This window comes from Oryza glaberrima, chromosome 6 (assembly GCF_000147395.1).
Source record: "Oryza glaberrima chromosome 6, OglaRS2, whole genome shotgun sequence".
NCBI classification, from domain to species: Eukaryota; Viridiplantae; Streptophyta; class Magnoliopsida; order Poales; family Poaceae; genus Oryza; species Oryza glaberrima.
The window spans coordinates 28,207,510-28,230,661 of record NC_068331.1 but is presented as its reverse complement, the minus strand read 5'-3'; the positions used below and the strand labels follow the sequence as shown (position 1 = coordinate 28,230,661).

At 45.4% G+C, this 23,152-nt stretch overlaps 2 protein-coding genes and 1 pseudogene across 5 annotated transcripts; all 3 read left to right on the top strand.

Moving 5' to 3' along the window:
• Positions 1-1,456: 1,456 nt before the first annotated feature.
• Positions 1,457-6,896, top strand: LOC127776094 (putative disease resistance protein RGA1). The gene is made up of 3 exons (XM_052302426.1): positions 1,457-6,429; positions 6,543-6,656; positions 6,752-6,896. The coding sequence occupies exon 1, from the start codon at positions 2,049-2,051 to the stop codon at positions 4,071-4,073; it is 2,025 nt and encodes a 674-aa protein (XP_052158386.1). The 5' UTR covers positions 1,457-2,048; the 3' UTR covers positions 4,074-6,429; positions 6,543-6,656; positions 6,752-6,896.
• A 4,420-nt stretch (positions 6,897-11,316) lies between these two features.
• LOC127778039 (uncharacterized) lies at positions 11,317-18,275 on the top strand. 4 transcript variants are annotated; one of them, XM_052304684.1, is made up of 6 exons: positions 11,317-11,522; positions 11,606-15,597; positions 15,874-15,907; positions 15,991-16,237; positions 16,317-16,811; positions 16,922-18,275. In XM_052304684.1, the coding sequence occupies exons 5-6, from the start codon at positions 16,328-16,330 to the stop codon at positions 17,593-17,595; spliced, it is 1,158 nt and encodes a 385-aa protein (XP_052160644.1). In that variant the 5' UTR covers positions 11,317-11,522; positions 11,606-15,597; positions 15,874-15,907; positions 15,991-16,237; positions 16,317-16,327; the 3' UTR covers positions 17,596-18,275. The 4 variants fall into 4 exon arrangements, with proteins under 4 accessions (XP_052160644.1, XP_052160643.1, XP_052160641.1 ...); XM_052304683.1 differs by having other exon boundaries at positions 11,606-15,907; positions 15,991-16,811; XM_052304681.1 differs by having other exon boundaries at positions 11,317-15,597; positions 15,991-16,811.
• A 551-nt stretch (positions 18,276-18,826) lies between these two features.
• LOC127778038 (uncharacterized) lies at positions 18,827-22,374 on the top strand (annotated as a pseudogene).
• Positions 22,375-23,152: the final 778 nt, after the last annotated feature.

The window sequence follows — 23,152 nt, the reverse complement described above, 5'->3', positions numbered from 1 at the left end:
CTGCAGGAGCAGGAGAAGCTGCGCGCACAAGGGGCGTGGCCGACGAGCGCTCGGAGGCGGCCGCCTTGCTGCTGGCCTGAGCAGGGTGCGCCTGGGGAGCAGCCACAGAGAAACCAGAAGATGGCTGTCGGAGGGGCGCTGCCGGCGCCGCAGCAGGGACCTTCCGCGGCGGGGTGGCGTCGAGGTCAACGTAGCAGTTACGCTCGAGGTGGCCAGGGAACCAACAACGGTAGCACCTTGGATGTTCGCTGCAGGCGGCTTTAAGATGGCCCAAACCTAGGCAACGGAAGCACCTGCCAAGGAGCCAACGGGGGATAGGGCGCCGCTCCGGGGGAGTAAATGCGGTGGTTGTCCAGCCGGCAGCAGGAGCGACTTTACTCCTGCGCTTCACCACACGCCAACCCGCGTCCAGCTCCTCCTGCGACAAGGACGGACGAGAGGCCGGCGGGGCCCTTGCGACATCCGCCCAGGAGGGGGCAGGGTCAACGGGGGCTTTTCCTGGACGACGGCCGTCGGAGCGAGCGGCCGCCGGGCGAGGTGGTGGGTAGGTGGGCGACGGGGCTCTCACACTCTCTCTCATCCTCCCTATCAGCAATACCAACTCCTTCACTTTTTCACACTTGGTTTAGTATCCTCAGGAACCATTTAGTACAAGTCAGGCAATCCTCATGAACCATTTAGTACAAGTCAGGCAATGTGTTGCACTGACTAGGATTTAGGAGAGACAGTGAGTTGCAAGCTAATGACAATCTTCTTACTGTTTTATTCTTGAAAACCTATTTTCGAGTGTGTGCGTGCGTGTGTGTGTGGTTCTATTTCTAGCATATGCCATTATGCCAAGCATGGGCGCATGGCACACAACTAGGATTTGTCAGGTTAGAAGTGCCCATCAAGGCTTTGGAAACAGGTGGAGAAAATGGCAACCAAAATATCAGCTTCGAAGACTTGGACATGCACTGATGCACATCTGATTCTTGGAGATTATACGAAGACTGTGTGGGATCATTACCAGAAGAGCCTCCCTAAAGGGCTCTGTGGATCAAGCAAATGGCAGCTGCTATTGGTCAAGAGCAGAGCTCCTGTCAAATATTAAGGCATTGCAAATGAAGCCAAATGCTGCTGGTGCAAAAGGCCTACTCCGTATGGTGCACCAGCAATCATTGGGGAGCACCTGCTTAGACAGCCTTTAACAGGCACATGCCTGCTTGATCAAGACCACTGGCATTCTGGAGCTGCAGAAAACAATGGCAACCTAGAAAACATTATTCTGCACAGAGACCCAGAGCACACTGCAGCCTGGTTAACTGTCTGTTGGATCTATCGGGCTATGTTCTTCTTGATTGTGCAAACAAGAGTTCTACTGGATGGATGGAGCTGTCCGATCAAACTACTACCTCCGTCCCAAAATAAGTGCAACCGTGGATATCCGTGTCCAATGTTTGATCGTCCGTCTTATTTAAAAATTTTGTGAAAAAGTTAAAAATATTTAGTCACACATAAAGTACTATTCATGTTTTATCATCTAATAGCAATAAAAATACTAATCATAAAAAAAATTCAAATAAGACGAACAGTCAAACGTTGAACGTGAATAGTGCAAAACTGCACTTATTTTGGGACGGAGGGAGTATCAGTTGCAGACTTGCAGTTAGATGATGCATGGAACGACACACTTCTGTCGGCAAGCCTGACAAGGTATTGCATTCTGGAACTGGTGTCCTCAGGCGGTAGTTTCAAGATTGTGCAGTGACGAGAGGTAAATTCCATATCCAGGTAATTCACCGAAGGAACTGAGAGATCTCCCAGATACATTACCTTTCCACTTGCAAGTAGCAACCAATGGACTAGTTGATGCTGCCATGCTGGGTCCTCCACTGCAGAGTAGTAACAGCAAACAAGTTGAGATTGCCAGCAAGAACTGACGAGCTGTTCAGCTAGCACTTGTGTACTCCACTTATCCACTACTCCTCCACCAGTTTGCTGCAGCTTGCTTTGCTCCTACGCCCGTGCAGCTCGCGCGATTCCGGCCGCGGCGCACGTTGGGATCGATGGAGTCGGTGGCCGTTGAAGCGGCGCGGTGGATGGTCGGCAAGGCGCTGAGCCCGCTGTCGGGAGGGCTCGTCGAGGCGTGGCTGGCCTGCTCGGAGCTCGGCACCAATGTCGGCGCCGTCAAGCTGGAGCTGCTCTACGCGCAGGTGATGCTCGACAACGCCCGCGGCAGGGAGACCCGCAGCCCCGCGCTGAAGCAGCTGCTCCTGCAGCTGCGTGGCCTCGCCTACGACGCCGAGGACGTGCTGGACGAGCTGGACTACTTCCGCATCCAGGACGAGCTCGACGGCACCGACGAGGCCGCCGACGAGCACACCAGAGGCTGCCTCCATGGCCTCCTCCTCAACACCCGCCACACCGCCAGAAACATTAAGAAGAGGTACCTTTCTGCTTGTTGCTCGGGCGGAGGTGACGAGAAAGCTGTTGCCGGCAGTGACCTCTCTTTAGCTGGTGAACATGATGCCGATGACGACTGTACCGATGAAGACGACAACGACACCGGCTCTACTGATATCGACCACAGCTCTACTGCAACGCACATGCCTAGAAAAGAAAAACAGTGGGGATCACAGAGGGAGGACACTATGAAAACACCAAAGCTGAAGTTCGATAGGGTGGGTCTGTCCACAAGAACGAAGCACATCGCTGAGCAGCTGAAGCTAGTCTGTGCCAAAGTCTCTACCATTCTTAATCTAGAGTTGCCGGAATCAAATCGCACCATTCGAAGCAGCATTGCTATGCATCGTCCTGTGACCACTTCAGCGACTATAGAGCCTGAATTTTATGGGAGGAAGGGTGAGAAGGATAGAATTATTAAAGACATAACTCATGGTGATTGCTGTGTCAAGGACCTGACCGTCATTCCAATTACTGGTCCAGGAGGAATAGGGAAGACAGCTCTCACTCAGCAAATTTACAAAGCAGTAAAGAACCTTTTTGATGTTAATGTTTGGGTATGTATCTCTCTCAATTTCAATGCGTACAGATTGAAACAAGAGATTGCTGATTCAATACCTAAAGTTGAGAATGAGCAACTGGGTGACCTAGATGACTTGATTGAGCGAAGATTGAAGTCAAAGAAGATTTTGCTTGTCTTGGATGATATGTGGAATTGCAGTAATGAGGATGATTGGAAAAGGCTATTAGCACCCCTCAGAAACGCACAAACAAAGGGAAATGTGATTCTAGTCACCACTCGTTTTCCAGCAGTTGCAGAAATAGTACAAAAGACTTATCGTCCAATACAATTGGAAGGGCTGGAATTTGAAGAGTTATGGGAATTGTTCCAAGCATATGTGTTTGGTGATGAGAAATCAATAAACCATCATGCTATCTTACAACAGACTGGAGAAATGATAGCCAAAAAACTAAAGGGCTCCCCTTTGGCAGCAAAAACTGTAGGTCGATTGTTGAGAAATCACCTTGATTTCAATCATTGGACAAGTGTCCTAGAAAGTAAAGAATGGGAATTACAAACTGGTGACAATGATATTATGCCAGCATTAAAGCTTAGCTATGACTATCTCCCTTTCCATCTGCAACAATGTTTTATATATTGTGCTTTGTTCCCTGAAGATTACAAGTTTGACAGTGATGAGTTGATTCACCTATGGATAGGACTAGACATTTTACAATCACATCAGGACCAAAACAAACGAACTGAAGATATAGCATTGAGTTGTTTGAATCATTTGGTTGATTTTGGATTTTTCAAAAAAAATGTGAATGAAGATGGGTCTCCTTATTACAGTATGCATGATCTACTACATGAGTTAGCATTGAAGGTTTCATCCTGTGAATGTCTTGCTGTCAGTAGTTCTAACGTAAGGTTTGTGCAAATTCCACCATCTATACGCCATTTGTCTATTGTGATAGATGACATGGATGTAAATGATAGAGTGACTTTTGAAAGCATCAAGACGGATTTCAGCACACTAAGAGACTGGATGTTGAAAAGCTACACTCTTTTATGCTATTTGGACGATACCATGAAAGCTTTATCAGTCCTCTTGGTGATTTGTTAAGTAACGCAAAATCACTCCGCGTCATCTTGTTGTCTACTCCATCGTATGCAGTGGAGAATATGTTGCACAACTTTTCAAATCTCGTCCACTTGCGCTACTTAAGGATTATTAGGGGATATTTTCCAGAAATAAGGCTACCCAACACCATTTCAAGATTTTATCACTTGAGGTTCCTTGATGTACGAAAATGCAGTGGTCACTTTGGTTTACCAAGAGATATAGATAATCTTGTAAGGCTACACCATTTTCTTGTCCCCGATGACAATCTCCACTCTGACGTTGCTAATGTGGGTAAGTTAAAATGTTTACAAGAACTAAGGAGATTTAAAGTGAAAAGACAAAGTGAGCCATTTGCATTAAGACAGTTAGGACAGTTGGAGCTGAACGGAACACTAGGCATTTATAATCTTGAAAATGCACAGGCGGCGGACGAAGCAAAACTTTTAAACAAAAGCCATTTGCACAAGTTAATATTACATTGGTCAACAAAGGATTGTTCCCAAGATGAACATATTCTTGAAAGTCTTAAGCCACATAACAATCTTCAGGAGCTACAAATTGAAGGGCATGGAGGTGCCACTTGCCCATCATGGTTGGGTGTTAACTTGTCAATCAAAGGCCTGCAATCTTAGTCTACATGGTCTAGACTGGAACAAATTCCCACCTATAGGGGAGTTATGGTTGGTTAACCAGCACAGTGAAAAATCCTTGAGTTGTATAGAAGGCTAAAGCTTTTGGAATTTAAAAAGGTTAGAGCTAGTTGGCATACCGCGACTAGAAAAATGGACCGGAAATGATGCTTCCCGTGTGTTCTCTCAGCTAGAAGTGTTCATAGTAAGAGATTGCCCAGAACTTATAGAGTTGCCATATTCAAAGATGGACAGCACTCAATTCCCTACACTAAAGGAGCTTGAGATTGTAAAATGCCCAACGCTATCATCATTGCCTCCCGTTCCTTGGACAAACTCTCCATGCCGTGCTCTGATTGAAGAAGTGGGATCAGATTTTCAGCACTTGAAGTACTCAAATTTATACCAATCTAAATCACACTTGTGGGTTGCGGGAAAGAAGGGCCATCTGAATTGTGCATTCTCAAAAGTACTTGCATCTAGTAATTTAACTGAGCTGAAAGATTTGATCTTGACAAAATGCCCTTTTTTGCCGTTGGAACACCTCCAGATGTTATCATGTTTGAAGAAGCTTGAAATAAATGGTTCAAGTAGTGCCTTGTTGATGGTTGAAGGTGGGAGCGCTGTTAGATACCAGTTTCCAGTAAAGAAACTTGTGATCAGAAAGTGTGGTGCTAGCGGGAAGGAATTGACGCTGCTGCTGTCCCATTTCCCCAAACTCTCTGACTTGACAATGTATAGATTGGAGAAGATAGCAATGCTTGGTGTGGCTGAGCAGCAGATAACGGCAACATCGGCATCTTCACCATCACTTTCTGGTAATAAGTTGGAGAATGCACGTTTCGGACAAGAGCAACAACAGCCAAGAGGAGAGGACGAGAAAGCAGCGGCATCTTCAGGACTGCTGCTCTTGCCTACCCAGCTACAGGAGTTGTTCATCTCCTGTTGCTCAAAGCTGATCCTCCACCACGATTCACTTGGAGAAAACATGGAAGGACGCCTAAGAGGCATAGAAGGAGGGTTACAAGGCCTGCGCTCCCTCGTATCATTGACTATTATCGATTGCCCTGATTTCTTCTCCTCCTACTCATCATCTTCCTCATCTTTCCCATTTCCTTCCTCTCTGAAATATCTGTCTATTGACCGTGTAAGTGGCATGGAGACACTGTTGCTCCTCTCTAACCTCAGCTCTCTCACCAACTTAGGCATAGAAGACTGTGGTGATTTAAGAGGCGAGGATTTGTGTTCTCTGCTCGCCCAAGGCCAACTCACAAGGCTGCGAGTCAACAAGAACCCCAAATTCTTCGTCGGGATCAACCCCTCATCACTGCAGCACCTTGTAACAGATGACATCGCAGGAGTGCTTGTTGTGCCCATCTGCAGACTCCTCTCCCCCTCACTCACCAAGCTAACCATTTTTTGCAATAACGAGGTGAAACGCTTCACCAAGGAGCAAAACATGGCCCTTGAGCACCTCTCCTCCCTTCAGGAGCTCAGTTTTAGTTTTTGCCGGCTGCAGTTCCTCCCCTCTGTGTTACACAGGCTTGTTAGCCTCAAGAGATTAGAGATCTCGTGCAGTGAGTTCATCAGTTCGTTGCCCAAGAGTGGTCTTCCAAGTTCACTAGAAATACTAGATGTCTCTGGAGGCAGCGAGGAGCTCAAAAGGCAGTGCCGCAAGCTAAGAGGAGCCATTCCAATCATCAAAGACAACGACTGGGATTTGATTGGTAATGAACATTCTCTTGTTTGAGCCATCCCGGTTCACTTTCTGTTTGGCGCAACGTTAATACTGTGTGATTCATCTACCTGAAAAACCTGATTGTTCTGAAATCCTGTGCAGATTCTTTCTTGGATTAGTATGTGCCTTATTCTAGTCTTGGAGAATCTTCTCTGCATCCATCTCCATTGAGTTGATAATCAACTTGTGCTGCTTCCATCACGTGTACAAAAACTGGTCTGTCATTTCATACGAGTTCATATCTGATGCTTTAGATGCTCATTTTTTGGTTATCTGTCTGATCGCACTCTTCTCTTTTTGCAATCTTTCAGCTGTTCTGAATAGGTATTGGCAGTGAGAGAATTGTGGGATTTAATCCCCTGCACATAGAAAGAACTTCACCTTGTCGCCGCCTCCACCGTCTGTCAGCTAGGTAACGAGCAAACAATCCTTTTCTGGGAGGACAATTGGTTGCAAGGAGGAACCATCCGAGTTATTGCACCCTCCATCTACGATCATGTCTCTACTCGTATCCGGAAGCGCCGGACGGTGGCTGAAGCGCTGTCTAACCGTAGATGGATCAAGGACATAAGTGGCGCGCTTGGGACTCAGGCAATACTCGAATACCTCAAACTTTGGTCGCTGATTCAGTCAGTTGATTGTTCTTCCGCAGAGCCTGACTCACTCTCCTGGAAGTGGGAAAGCTCAAGCAAATACACTTCAAAATCTGCCTACCGAGCTTTGTTCCTTGGACGAATTGCCTTTGAATCCACACCGATCTGGAACTCGTTGGCACCACCTCGCTGTCATTTCTTCCTCTGGCTGGTCGCGTTGAACAGATGCTGGACAGCCGACCGACTGCGGAGTCGGGGATTGCCGCATCCCGACCGCTGCATTCTCTGTGATCAGCAGGAGGAGAGCATTGATCATATCCTAGTCAGCTGCACAGAATCAAGGCAGCTTTGGTGGTGGACTTTGAGAGCAATCGGCCACCCCAACTGCCTGCCGGTGAATGAAGCTTCTTTTCACCAATGGATGTGCGATAGCAGAATGGTGCTAAGTGAGTCACATCGTCGAGGCTTCGACACGGTGGTGACATTGGTAGCATGGACTATATGGAAGGAACGGAACGGTCGGATCTTCAATCAGCAGTGTAGATCTTGGGCGGATGTGGCTAGAGGGATGGTGGACGAAGCCTCTCTTTGGCGTAAAGCAAACCCGGCGATCCTTGCGCTGCAATTCAGGAGGGAGTTTGGTCGCCAAAATCAGCGTGAGAGATAGACTTAGGATTGTCTGTTATAGTCCTGTATCAGTCCCGTGCTGTTTTTTTTTCTTTCAAATGTAAATAACTTTTATTTCTCTTAATGGAAAAAATGCGCTCCTTGCATATTCCCGAAAAAAGAATTGTGGGATTTCACGGTAATTTATTTATCGCTGGGCATGGCTGAAGGACGCCGACCAAATTTTATTAGATTGGAGGAGAAAAGGTTACAAAGTGATTTCAATCACAACAGGCAAGGCCGGGACCTGTGCAACAGAAAAAACACTGATCCCGACCACTGAAACTACCCCCAGGCCCTGGCTACTCCAGTACTCTGCTATGTCATCGCTATTGTGCCATCCGCAAGGAGCCCACCTCCTGCCATTGACACTGTCCGTCGACGATCTTGCTACTGTTAAATTTGATACTGGGCCGACTCTGGGCCTACTGGCTGAGACTCGCTGTACAAAATAACTAGTTTCTGATGAACTGAAACTTATACAATATGTTATCAGTTTGACAGATTGTATTGTTTCAAGGAACGCAGGTCAATATGTCATTTGCATGTCATTTGATCTTTCATATTCTTCAATTTAACACAGTGGAGTAATTCTTAACATTTCACAGTAGGCAAAAATTCTTTATCATTGAATGCAAGCCTCATTATTGCCCTCAGCCTCTTAGAACAAATAACTCATCACTTGTTGATCAGGAAGCGGTAAGGTACTTAACTCTGCCATAGTTTTTTTAACCTTTTCAGGCACATGATATGAATCAGCTCACTCAGTTTTGCTCGGCTCCTTAAGTTCAGATATATTTTGTGAAAGGTGCTGCTAAAGTTTCGTTTTTTTTGGGAATACGCAAGGAGCGCATATTTGTATTAAGGATGGAAAAAAAGTTTAATTACAGGAAATACAAGAAGTGAAGGGGAGATGCAGGAATACAATTGCCCCAAAAGATCTATTCTCCTATCCGATGTTGCGACCTCTCGACAGTTGGCTGTGGCAAGAACTCCGGAATGGCTGCTCGCGCAAGTCTCCAGAGTTCCGCTTCGGCAGCCATTGCCCTTGCCACTTCCGCCCAAGTCTTTTGCTGCTGATTGAAAACCTTGCTATTCCTCTCTTTCCAGATTGTCCAGGCGACGAGGGTTGCAATGGTGTCGAAACCACGCCGAGCTGCCTTGGTCAATCTCTTTCGGCTATCGCAAAGCCAGAGGTGAAAGGAGACTTCGTTCGTCGGCAGAGAACTTGTTTGTCCAATGGCCCTCAGTGCCATCCACCACAGCTGGCGGGACTCTGGGCAAGCGACCAGGAGATGATCAATGCTTTCATCGCATTGATCGCATAGGACACATTGGTCGGGGTGTGGCAGTCCGCGCCTCCTCAATCGATCACCCGTCCAGCACCTGTTAAGCGCCACTAACCAGACGAAGTACCGGCATCGAAGTGGAGCGAGAGATTTCCAGATTGGGGTAGACTGGAACCGGGTTATCCCTAGGAACAATGCTTGATAAGCCGATCGGGAAGAGTAATCGCCCGACCCCTCCCATCTCCACGAAAGCACATCGGGCTGGTCCGTGAGGTGCACTGCACGAATGTTTTGCCACAGGGATAAATACTCAAGAATGGCTTGAATACCAAGGGCACCGGAGATGTTCTTGATCCACCGCCTATCAGACAGAGCTTCTGCGACCGTTCTTTTTTTGCGAATGCGAACCGGGATAGCAGCATAGAGAGCCGGCGCCTTGCAGCGGATGGATTCTCCCTGCAGCCAGCTATCCTCCCAGAACAAGGCCTTCACGCCGTTCCCCACAACGCACAAGTTTCGTTGTTTCAAACATTTTTTCGCTGGGACGTTGTTTCAAACATTCAGAACATGATTCTTCTGCTGCCTGCAGTGGCTGTGGCATGTCATTCCTACAATAACAAGCAATCACCTCGTTACAAGGTACAGTTTCTTCAATCTTCATCCCTATCCTTGCCTGGTACAAAATCTGCAGTTCAGTGTCGTCTAAAGAATTGTGTGCAGTTTGTTGTTTCACTAGCAGTTGTCTACGAGCTTATTGAATTGTCTTGTGGTTACACCTTGGTGGTGTCAAAACAAAAGAGTTCACTCCAATTATTTATCCACATGCCCTTTTGTATGTGTTTTTTTTTTCAGGATCTTAGTCATCCTGTTAGAAGTGTTGCAATCAAAAAGAAAATCAGAAGTGCTGCTAAAGAAGTGCACAGCCAATCCATTCGGGCACTCCTGTTGTGTGTACCAACAGCAGTTATGCTGTATGTACATGTACTCTATGTATACTAGTTTGAATCCATTATCTAAAAAAAACTAGTTTGAATCCAGTTCTGTGCATATGAATGCACTATACTGACCCATACGGGAAGCTTGATTGAAGCTTCAAATTAAATCAGGTGAGTGGATGCAGAGACAGTGAGAGGGGGGGGGGGGGGGGGTTGATCTATTTTGATTCTGAAAATTTTCAGTGCCTCTGGGACGCTGGATATGTCTTGGTTGGGCGTATGAGTTCCTGGGCTGTTTTGGAGCCTGGACGGACGGCGATACCGCAATGCACAAAGAAATATCAGATGATGATGGCTGCAGATCATGAACTTGGCAACGCATTCTCTCTGACTTTTTTTTTCCGGAGAATTCGCATAAATATTACGCATCATTGTATTAAGACTTGGGTGACTTTCTATTTTTTATGTATCCATAAGCTCCAGGGAAAAACGTTGGCATCTTGTTGCTATCAAACGTGACAGGTGTGCATTATATGTGGGAGTGTGCGCTTGTATATGAACTGTTTGTACTGTTTTTATAAGAAAAAAAGTGCACTAAAGATGTTTTATGGTTGCAGATTAACATTTCTCTATCCAACTTCTCGTATAATTGCTTTGACATATGCCAGTACTAATAAAGTCATTCGCATACAAAAACTGCTGTCCAGCAATGGTAGACAAAGTGCAATATACTCCCTCCATTCCAAATTGATCTACATATAATTTTTGAGGTTATTCCTAAATGATATACATATTTGTGTTCATTTATTAAGTCTATTCGTTATTTGTGCATTGGAGTAAATAGACATTGATGCATGTATCCATGCACACAAGTATTTATAACCCACATGTAATATCTTGATTTACTATTAGCTAGGAAATAGTGGGGATGGTACATGCATTGAGTTTGTTGCTAGAGTAAATATAGTATGAGAGAGTTATTAGCTTTTCTTAATTTTAATGTACCTATGAAATATATAGATCAATTTGGAATGGAGGGATTACCTGTCTACACACATCATCCAGAAATGCAATCAACATATGCCATCTCAAAAAGAAAAGAGGTGGACTACGTGTACTAATGGGCCCCGGCCCACCTAGCTGGCCGGCCTGGAAGAAGCAGTCCTTACTTGGCCCAGCTGGCTCACCTAGCTATTTTGCGGCCCGTTCTTCCAGCTTTCCCTACGGGCCAGCCCAACGCCCTGTGTGTCCCACGGGTTCGACTCATGGGCTCCGGGCCCATGCTAACATAGGAGAGGTTGGTGAGCCCAATACTGGGCCGTCGGAAAGGAGTGAGGCCTTAATTGGGCCTTCAGCCCGGCCCATTTGCATGCTGGAGATGCGGAGCGGAAAATCTCTCCGTCTCGGGCCTCCCGGGCGGCGTGGCTCCTTCTCGCGGCGGATGGCGGTCGACGGCGACGCGGTGAGGCGGCGCCCACCTCAGCCACCGCCGCGCTCCGGCGGCTCTAGGCGGGACGCCTCCACGGGCCTCGCAGAATCCGCGCTCCGCGTCCCCGGCAGCAATGTGCGGAACTCCAGAATCCACCCTGCTTTTGAAGCGTAAGTTCCGTTTGGTTTGGTTTGGCTTCGCTGTTCATGGCTGTATTGGTTACTGATGCGGCATGTGTTATTGCTTATTGTAGTGCACATTTTACGAGAGGTTCATTTGTGTGCGCTTAATTGGGAGTAGTACCACCAGTTATTAGCAGTAGCAATTGTCCAAGTAATCCTACAGCATCAGCAATGGAAGAAAGGGGATTTCAGGATCTCTTCTTTTTGGGGATTTTTTTTAAAGGGCTACAAGCTAGCATTTTCTGGAGTCTGGATGCCTCAATGACCTTTTTTTCTATGCATACAGTCAATCAGTTCTTCATGTCTACATCTACACTTAGCTCTTATAGAAAAATAGTTCGCAGTTTAGTACGCATCGATTTGTGGTTTGTTTAAGGCCAAGTGGCCAACCAACTAACCGAGGTAGAATAGTGAATTCCTTTGGTTTCAATAGCATGACTATGATGCTGCTTTCTGTGCTCCCTTATCCTATCTAGGATCAACTGAACAGATCTCATATTGTGTTCCCATGTCCATGTAAACAGTTTAGCTGAAATTGACACTATCTTCAGTTCTGGACACAATGTCTGCATGGAAGTTCTATTTTAAGAACATGAGCTTCTGTTAGAGCACATCCAATATCTTCATATACAATCAGTTATGATTGGATCCTTCATTTCTCCATTTTAACTTCCAGAATGCAGGTAAAAGCTTACTTTGTTTTGAATTGTTAAATTAACATATAAAACGGTGTCTGTAACATGCAGTGTATGCTATGAGTAGCATGTTTTTGGGTGGTCATGCATGTCTTGATCTCTGGGTTTAGTATCCTCATCGAACACAATGAACAGTTAGTTCAAAAGTCAGCCATTCACTTACTAATTAGTAGAGACAGTAATACTTTTGTTGGAACCATCAGTTGCTCAAAGGATATTATCCAACATGCCAAATGGACGAAGCTGGTATCGTACTGGTCACGAGCGAAGATATGTATATTCTCAAGCTGATAAAGAAGTTCCATTGGACGTTTCCATTTTAGAAACCTGATTTTTTCCCCCATAGGTTGTCTAGGGCATACACCAAGCATGGTGCACAAACTAGGATTCGTCAGGTCTAGTACAGTATATGTTGACATATACATATGGTCTAATCAATCAATGAAGTTATGGCACAACCATATTTTCATATCCTCTATTCATGAAGCAGAGATCTTTAAGCGAGTAGATTAATCAGTGCCTGTAAGAGCTCTTAGAGGCGTCACCCTATGGTGACCGCTTTTTTTCCTCGACTGTCTAAAGTCGATTAATGTAAAACTTATAACTCTCTTTCTCCTTAATACAATTTGGGTGACCTCCTTCGGCTGTCTCGGCAAAAAATTCATGATGCATGACATTACATGCTGCAGCAGAGACTTGCATATTACTTGTTCAAGTTATATTACATTTTATTTATATACATTAATCACATTCTTTTTGAGATTTTAGCCTTCTTTGCTTATCTGCTTCATTGTTCTAGAAGGTCACTGCTTAGCCTGAGTAGGCAACAATGCATATGCCAATCAAGTTCAGAGTTGCCGCAGCTTTTAGGGAGAAGTACCCTGCAAGAGGAGAAAAGTTCAACTGAAGTTTTTGAAAGGAATCAGCATGAGATTGTGCTATAAGGTCAACTGAAGTAGTTTTTTTTAGATAATGGATTTTTCATTAATCCGGCCTCTATATCCACAAAGGATATACACAGCCAAAACATATACATGAGTTCTTAGTTCTTAGACTCTAAACACACACACACACACACACACACACACACACACACACACAAAACCTAGAAGACTTAGCTCCAACCTTCATCGATGACTTATTCTTTCCGTCGCAGCGCAATACGGGGAAAGAGGAGAATCGAAACTAGTCCGAGCTACCTATCATCGCACCATCTCTGCCTCTACGGAACACAACCACCATCTGCTACCAACATTTATGCCCTCTGTCCGCCGTCGCCATCCAAAACACCTATGCCGCAGCCGCATTTTGAACACCCTTAGTGCGTCACGAAGCCGCCTTGCCGCACCACCAGTCTTCTCTGTAGACGATCGATCTCACTGTCGCTTCTAGAGCGTCGTGGAGCCGCCTAGTATGACACGCGCTGCCTTTACAATCAAGAACTTGTCAAAGATGCTCCACTGCCGTCGACCCCTAACCGCAACCAGACCTTGGCGCCAATGCTCACTTGGTACCTACCTTCCCTAGGATGCCGTCACCAAGAGCCTCCATTGCCGTTGTCCTTATCCGCGTTGGGCGAGCCGACGACAATTGCATCGTCAACTAGCCCTGTCATCGACGATCACCATCCCTCGTCCTCACCTGGTCATGGTCAGAACCGGGCATCGGGCCTCGCCAAGTCGCTGCCATCCCTAGGATGCTGACACCGAGAGCATCTGCCATCATCATCACAAACTACCATGGCCGAAATACAAGTCCACAACTATCACCATACCCATTTGTTGATCCGTCGTTGCAGGTGGAAGGCTAGCCCCCACCACTATCCGTCATCACCGGCCCTCTCCTCCGGTGACAGAGGAAGGGATGGATCGGAGGACTAGCCCCCGACACCACCCAACTTCACTACTGCCCGTCGCCGCCATCAGGAGTGCCGATGCCACCAGTCCTCGCTGCCACCACAACCACGATGGCACGACCACACATCGATGGAGTGCAAGGCCGACCGGTAACCGCCTCCACTGCCACCTCCCTCGGCCACCACCAATGCCATCACCACTGTCATGTCGGTCGACAGCCATCAGGTGGTATCGCCATAGCATGGCCGTCCACCATCCGCCGTACCTCCCTGAACGACCACCATCAGATCTGAAGCTTTTTTGGAGCGCCACCAGTGGATCTGGTCCTCATCGGCATGACAGCCATCAAGTCACCAACAACTGATCCGCCATCCCACCGCACGCATGCAGGAGACGCAAGTAGCAATCGGTGACCAGCGCAACCAGCACACCTCCCTGCCACCACATCGCCCTAAACAGCTGCCTTCCAATCCGTATTTCTCCAGGGGCGCCATAGGCGGATCCGGCCCTCGCCAGCCCGACGACCACCAAGTCGCCAGACGACTTCAAAAACGCAAGAAAACGGATCTGGAGTAGAAAGAGAGAGGGAAAAAGGAAAATGAGAGGAAAAAGGAAGGAGGTGGGAAGGAGGGTGGCTATGGGGTGGGCTTTGGGGGCGCCAGAAATCACCTCCTTCAAATTGAGCGGCCCAGGAGTCCGGTCAACTGAAGTTGTAGCTTCCAAGAAATACACATTCAAATTTGTATTTTTTTTGGAGATGATATGAAGTTTATGTGGGATAAGTAGGTAAGTACCAAAAGAGCCGAAAGGGAAGTGGTCAAGCATGTGGTAGCTGAAGATCAAAGTTTTTATAAAAGATGAGGTGTTATAAGTGAAGCCTGAAATATTGCTGTTGAAATGGCAATGGTACACATGCAATGGCACCTCTGGAGAGAACCTGCACAAGCGGCAAGTGGCAGATCATGGTCATACTGATGTTGCAGGCATGAATGGCAACCTGGAGATCACAACCTGCATGAACATACCATGAAGAGATAGCAGCCAACGCAGTTGATGGTTTAGTGGATCCAGAAAGATGTTGCTTTCTTGATATTTACTCTGGTGTTTGGTGAATGTGGCATGTTGTTCTAAGCCAAGAGGAGGTCACAAGTGGTAACAAGAAAGACTGAAGGTAGAAAATGAGTACTGATGCTGATCGGAGATTTCTGATTATTAGTTGAACCTAATGGATAGTCAACTGCGCTCAAGGAGAGCACATGTTGTACAGCCATGTTAATTGCTTTGAAAGTGGGCAAGTTGCCCATCAATTATTTGGTTATATGACAGCTTTAATATTGTTCAATGAAAAGATGAGGCCTATGCCAGATCATGGTCGTTTCAACTGAACAAACCGGGGAATGCGGCATGATGCTCGTTTTCAATTGCAACGTCTGCACCTCTGTTCCGTTGCCATGGTGTTCTGATGACTTTGATGAAAAAAATAAACTGCCTGTTTTATAAGGAAAAAAAAAGGTACGTGTATTCTTGTGAGTTTAAGTAATCTTTAACTATCATTGTATACACTCTCTGTAGCTGCAGAGAATTATATATGGCGTGTCATTGTAGAAAATGGAAAACAGATTACCCCAGTAAGGATAGTTGAATTTTTATTGAGAAACTTTGAATGCTTGTGCTTTCTTCCCGGTCTGAATATTCCAACACTTGTTTCTTCTTTGTTGTATAACTGTTACCTTGCCATTTTGTCTTTCATAACACCCTCTCTTTCTTTTTTTTTTCTTCCTTTTGAAGCCTCTGCAGTACTTGCACAGCAAACAGATGTACTGTAAGCCTGCAAAACTACTTTTGCTTTGTCTGGCACTGGATGACTGGAACGAAAACCACTCATTTCTAACATTCTTGCTGCAGGCAAAAATAGGGAAGCCTCTGAAGATTGCAGCCAGCAAGCCATGCAGGGAGAACATGTTACTGATTTCTGATTCCAAATAAAAATGCGGCAAGGTAGTGCCGTAGTGCCTAAGCATGTTACACTCAAGCCAATTTGCCCAGCCAGACTGACACCGATCGGATCTCAACTCTGCAGTCTGCACGACGTTTCCTTAGCCCTTCTCTATTCGCTGTGCCAGTGTGCTTGCTTGCTTCTCTCTTAGCCAGAGTAACATTCCAGCCTCTTCTCCCCTACACGTCTGCCACTGCTTGCTTCTCATCTCTAACCCAGCTTGCTAGCGGTGCAGGGATCAGAGCAATGGAGTCGGTGGCCGTGAACGCGGCGCGGTGGGTGGTCGGCAAGGCGCTGAGCCCGCTGTCCGGAGGGCTCGTGGAGGCGTGGGCCGCCAGCACGGAGCTCGGCCCCAACATCGGCGCCATCAAGACAGAGCTGCTCTACGCGCAGGGGATGCTGCACAATGCCCGCGGCAGAGAGACCAGCAACCTCGCGCTGCAGCAGCTGCTCCTGGAGCTTCGTGGCCTCGCCTACAACGCCGAGGATGTGCTGGACAAGCTCGACTACTTCCGTATCCAGGATGAGCTTGATGGCACCTATGAGGCCGCCGAAGAGCACGCCAAGGGCTGTCTCCAAGGCCTCGTGCTCAACACACGCCACACAGTCAGAAACATCAAGAAGAAGGCGTGCTCATGCGGAGATAATGGGGAAGCGAGTCGCCATGCCAATGATGAGGAGGCACTTGCAGGCAGCGGCTGCATTCCCAAGCTCTTTTCCAATGCTCGAGGTACTACTTACTATCCATCTCATCGATAATATAAACACCTTCCTCGCCTCTCTTTTGTAACTGAACATGACGGCTGTGACACCTTCATCACCGTTGAAACATTTCTACAGAAAGAAGCCGGTTCCTCTGCTGCGCTTATCCCTGCAAAGCATTGCACATAGAGCACACCACGAAAACACCAAAGCTGAAGTTTGATAGGGTGGATCTGTCGACAAGAATGAAGCACATCGTCGAGCAGCTAAAACCAGTCTGTGCCAAGGTCGCCACCACCCTTAACCTGGAGTTGCTGGAATCAAACCGCAGCATTGGCCAGTGCATTGCAATGAGTCTGAATTCTGAGTTCTCTGGGAAAATGGGGCATGCAGTTGTTCTTCCAAGCAGCATTGCTATGAATCGTCCTGTGACCACTTCAGATTTCATAGAACCTAAATTTTATGGGAGGGAGGGTGAGAAAAGTACAATTATCAATGACGTTATTGAGGGTGATTACTGTGACGTGGACCTAACCGTCATTCCAATTGTTGGTCCAGGAGGGATAGGAAAGACAACTCTCACTCAGCAAATATACAAAGAAGTACAAAACGCTGGACACCGGGAAGGACCCAATGTCAAATTTATTAAGAAAGAGGGTGAGCGCGTCTGGCCAGAGTCGAACGCGGGTCGCGGAGAGCACAACGGCTGCACCATACCATCTGCGCTACGTGCAGTCTCAAAGAAGTACAAAACCATTTTGATGTTAATATTTGGGTTTGTGTCTCTCTCAATTTCAATGTGTATAGATTGAAAGAGGAGATTGCCAAGTCGATACCAAAAGTCAATGAAGAGAACTCTGGTTGGCCGGATGATTTGATTGAGCAAAGGTTGAAATCAAAGAGATTTTTGCTTGTCCTGGATGATATATGGAATTTGGTTTATGAGGATGAGTGGAAGCAGCTATTAGCACCCCTCAAAAAAGCACAATCAAAGGGAAACATAATTGTAGTCACCACTCGTTTTCCAGCGGTTGCGGAAATGGTTAAAACAACTAATTGTTCAATACAATTGGAAGGGCTGGAACCTAAAATGTTTTGGGAATTATTCAAAGCATATGCTTTTGGCGATGAGAAAACAGTAAATGATCATGGTAACTTACAAGAGACTGGAAAAATGATAGCCAAAAAATTGAAGGGCTCCCCTTTGGCGGCAAAAACTGCAGGAAGATTGTTGAGAAAGCACCTTGATATTGATCATTGGACAGGAATCCTAGATAGTAAAGAATGGGAATTACAAACTGGTAAGAATGATATTATGCTGGCATTAAAGCTTAGCTATGACTATCTCCCTTTCCATCTACAACAATGTTTTACATATTGTGCTTTGTTCCCTGAAGATTACATCTTTGACATTGAGCAATTGATTCACTTATGGATAGGACTAGACATTTTGCATTCACATGATCAAAATACAAGAACCGAAGACATAGGATTGAACTATTTGAATGACTTGGTTAGTTATGGATTTTTCAAAAAAGATGAACAAAATGATGGGTCTCCTTACTACGTTATGCCTGATTTGCTTCATGAGTTAGCATTGAACGTTTCATCATATGAATGTCTTGCTATAAGTAGTTCTAATGTGAGATCTATTCAAGTTCCACCATCTATACGGCACTTGTCTATTGTGATAGATGATGTGGATGTAAATGATAGAGTGACTTTTGAAAACATCAAGAAGGATTTCAGCACACTGCATAAGCAATTGGATATTGAAAAGCTTCACTCTGTGATGCTATTTGGACAATACCATGGAAGCTTTGTCATTCCTCTTGGTAATTTGTTAAGCAAAGCAAAAGCACTCCGCGTCGTCTTGTTGTATGCACCATCTTACGTGGTGGAAAATATGTTGCACAACTTTTCAAATCTTAATCATTTGCGCTACTTAAGGATTAATAAGGGATATTTCCCAGAAATGAGTCTACCCAATACCATTTCAAGATTTTATCACTTAAGGATCCTTGATTTACAACAATGCAGGGGTCACTTTGGTTTACCAAGAGACATGAATAATCTTGTAAGGCTACGGCATTTTCTTGTCCCATACGATAATCTCCACTCTGACATTACTAGTGTGGGAAAGCTGAAATGTTTACAAGAGCTAAGGAGATTTGAAGTCAAAAGACAGGTTGAGGCATTTGCATTAAGACAACTAGGGCAGTTGGAAGACCTAAAAGGATCATTGGGCATCTATAATCTTGAAAATGTGAAGGCAGCAAAGGAGGCAGAACTTTTAAACAAAAGTCGCTTACACAAGCTAATATTAGATTGGGATATTAAGCGTTCGACAAAAGATCCTTCACAAGAAGAACATATCCTGGAAAATCTTAAACCACATAGCAATCTCCTGGAGCTACACATTAATGGGCATGGTGGCGCCACTTGCCCATCATGGTTGGGTGTTAACTTGTCCATGAAAGGTTTGAAATCTCTTCGTCTGAATTGTGTCGACTAGAACAATTTCCCGCCTATAGGGGAGTTGTCATTGGTTAATGAGCATGGTCATAAATCCTTGGATTGTACAACAGATCGGAGCTTTCCGAATTTAAAAAGGTTGGAGCTAGTTGCCATACCAAGATTGTCAAAATGGGCTGGAAATGATGCTTGCCATGTGTTCTCCCTGCTAGAGGTGCTCATCGTAAGAGATTGCCCTGAACTGATGGAGTTGCCATTTTCACATCCCACCACTTGCTCTCGGCCAGAACAAGGGACAAACCTGACCCAATTCCCTACACTAAAGAAGCTTGAGATTGTAAATTGTCAAAAGTTGTCATCATTGCCTCCCATTCCTTGGACAAGCTGTCCATGCCATGCTTATATTGAAGAAGTGGGATCGGATTTTCAGCAGTTGGATTACTCAACAACTAACCAATCTGAATTATGCTTGCTAGTTAAGGGGAAAGGACGGCAATCTAGATAGTGCATTCTGGAGGTTATTGGTGTTCAGTAATCTAACTGAGCTAAAAGAGTTGACGTTGACAAAGTGCCCTCCTTTGCCATTGGAACACCTACAGAGTCTGTCATCATTGAGGATGCTCTGTATGCAAGACTTGAGTAATGTCTTGTTGCAGGACAAAGCCGAGAACACTGTCAGATACCAATTTCCTGTTGAGCAACTTAGGATCTTTAACTGTAGTTGTAGCGGGAAGGAATTGACACTGTTGTCATCCCATTTCCCCAAGCTCTCAGTGTTTGTAATAAGGGGATGTGAGAATATAAGAGGGCTTGGTGTGGCGAAGCAGGGGATGACAGCAATGTCAGCATCGTCATTGCCGTCTGCTGGTAGCAAGTTGGAGGATGAATGTCTCAGACAGGAGCAGCAAGAACCAGGAGAGGAGGATGAGAAAGCAGCCGCAGATGGAGGGCTGCTGCTCTTACCTCAGCAACTTCAGTATTTGACTATCGGCGAAATGTCAGAGCTGGCATTAGTATTTGATACAGCAGGAGGCCTCAGAGGCGTAGGAGAAGGATTACAAGGTCTGCACTCCATAAAAAATTTGAATATATGGAATTGCCCCAATTTCTTGTCCTCCTACTCGTCCTCCTCGCATCATTCCCCATTTCCGTCCTCCCTGCAAGAACTGTTTCTTAGTTATATGAGTGGGATGAATACTCTGTCACCCCTCTCTAACCTCAATTCTCTTGCTAAGTTAGCCATATGGGACTTTGGGGATTTAAGAGTTGATGGCTTGGGTTCTCTCATCGCCCATGGCCAACTCAAAGAGCTAGATGTCCGGAGGTCCCCCAACTTCTTCGTCGGATCCAACCTCTCGCTATTGTTGCAACTAAAAACGGATGACATCACATGGCTCCTTGCTGCCCCTGTCTGCAACCTTCTCGCTTCCTCACTCACCGAGCTAACCATTGGCTGGAACAACGAGGTGGAGCACTTCACCAAGGAGCAAAACAAGGCCCTTCTGCTTCTCTCCTCTCTCCAGGACCTCCGATTTTGGTGTTACTCGAAGCTGCGATTCCTCCCAGCAGGGCTACACAGGCTCACCAGCCTCAAGAGATTAGAGATCGCCTTGTGTCCAGCCATCCGTTTGCTGCCCAAGGGCGGTCTTCCGAGATCACTAAAAGTATTAGATGTCAGTGAGAGCAAAAACGAGGAGCTCAAAAGACAGTGCCGTAAGCTAAGAGGAACCATTCCGATCATCCAAGACAGAAAGTACTAATAATAATCCAAGGTATAGGTAACAAACATGCCCCTTTTCAACTCATACCCGATTACTTTCTGTTTTGTAGAATGCACGCACTGCTTGACTCATCGATCTGATCAACCTTGTAACCTGCTGTGCAGGTTTCATCTTGGATTGATATGGGCCTTATTCTAGCGCCTCTGCATAATCTTTTGCATCCTACACAGTTTTGTGTTGATAAGTGTGAAGACGTCAACTTGTTCCGCTTCCATCGTCTACACTAGCATCTCATATAAGTTCTTCGCTGTCGCTCCTTTATTTGGTTATATACTTATTTTGTCACTATTCTCTTTTTGTAATCTTTCAGCTGTTCTGTCAGTGAGAGAATTGTTTGCTTTCACGGTAATTAATGATATGTTAGTTCAGCTCCTTGTCAAATTTGATACTGTCTGAGAATCAGTGTGCAACGTAGTTACTCCCTCCGGTATGAGATTAATTGACGTTATGGGTTACTCCCTCAGAGCAAGTTCAATAGTATAGCCAACTAATAGCTCCAATTCCTCTATAGCCAATCTAATAGCTCATTCATATAATAGTTATATACTACACTATTAATACTTGGTCCCACATGTCATACACACACTGCGTCTTGGAGTCCGTGCTATAGTTGGCTACAAATCTGTAGTCCGCTGCTCTTTTCTCTCCTTATTTATCTCCTTAAAATATGTTTACAGCTGACTTATAGCCTGCTATTGTACCTGCTCTCAGGTTTGAGTTTAATTGACATTTTAGTTTTCTCCACTACTCTCTCCCTTCTATTTCTCCATAAGAGCAGGTACAATAGCAGGCTATTAGCCAGCTATAAATATATTTTAATGAAATAAACGATGAGAGAGAAGAGAAACGGGCTACAGATCTGTAGCCAGCTGCAGCACGGACTCCAAGACACACTGTGTGTATGACAGGTGGGACCATATATTAATATTATAGTAAGCAACTATTGTATGAATTGGCTATTAGATTGGCTATAGATAAATTGGAGCTAGTAGTGGACTGTACTATTAGACTTGCTCTAATACCCTCATGCATGCATGCAAACAGAAAAAAGTAACTGCTGCTTGGAGTATTAATGAGGAGTATAACAGGAAATATGGATCTAATTAATACTGTCATTGGTATTTGCCATGATGTCCAAAACGTCAGTTAATCTCAAACCGGAGGGAGTATCTGATGAACTAAAACTTATGCAAAATGTTAATGACACGGTTTGAGAGATTGTATTGTTTCAAGGAAGACAAGTCAATGTGTCATTGACAAGTCATGTACTCTTGTTGATCTTTCATATTCTTCTACTATTCGTAACACTTGTTTCAGTTATTAATTCTTAACAGTTCATAATTGGAACACATATATTCTTCTTAAATCATATGAAATGCAAGCTTCATTTTTGCCCTCAGCCTCTGAGAGCAAATAGCTATTACTTGTTGATCAGGAAGAGGTTCTTAACTTTGCAATAGTTTTTCTTTACCTTTTCAGGCGCATGATATGACGATATCAGCTCACTCAATAGTATGTTTACTCTCCGCTCCACTTCACTTCACTAGTGAGTGAGTGAGAGCGAGAGAGAGTAAAATTAAAGTGTGTTTGATTGTTATTTTGTGATAAATAATTTGCGTAAGAGATTATTGGTTTTTAAATTTGGAGATTATTGGCAAAATGGTTTTGAAGATGATTGGATTTTCAGATGATGAACGGAGATTGCTGATAAATTAGGTATCGGAAAACATAAACACATTTTCCTAGAGATAAAAGGAAACTAACAAACTATTCTTAATTAATAGATACACTTGTCATGCCGCATCCTCCTTGAACTCGGACTTTTTTGGATACATTTCCTTTAATTGATCCGACTCCATATAGAACACAATTGCTGGCGACTTGATAACTCCCATCAGTCGATTTCAAGACTCTGAAGCTGATACTGACTCTAGGCCGATGATGACTTTGGGCTTACCAAATTTTGGCGTTAATAGCACGCCGCTCCATTCCCACCCTGTCGCCAGAGGAGACAAGGAGCTGGGCGTCGGTGGGGGCGGCGGAGATGACCTCGACGACGTTCTCGCCATGGGCAGGGCTCCCACCCTGTCCCCTCGCATCTCCTCCGCCCTTT

What these genes read in the sequence shown, in the direction of transcription:
- LOC127776094 (XM_052302426.1), top strand. Translation starts at nt 2,049, where the DNA reads ATGGAGTCGGTGGCCGTTGAAGCGGCGCGGTGGATGGTCGGCAAGGCG.
- LOC127778039 (XM_052304685.1), top strand. Translation starts at nt 16,328, where the DNA reads ATGGAGTCGGTGGCCGTGAACGCGGCGCGGTGGGTGGTCGGCAAGGCG. An exon ending in GCTCTTTTCCAATGCTCGAG is followed by an intron (nt 16,812 to 16,921) that starts GTACTACTTACT and finishes ACATTTCTACAG; the next exon opens with AAAGAAGCCGGTTCCTCTGC.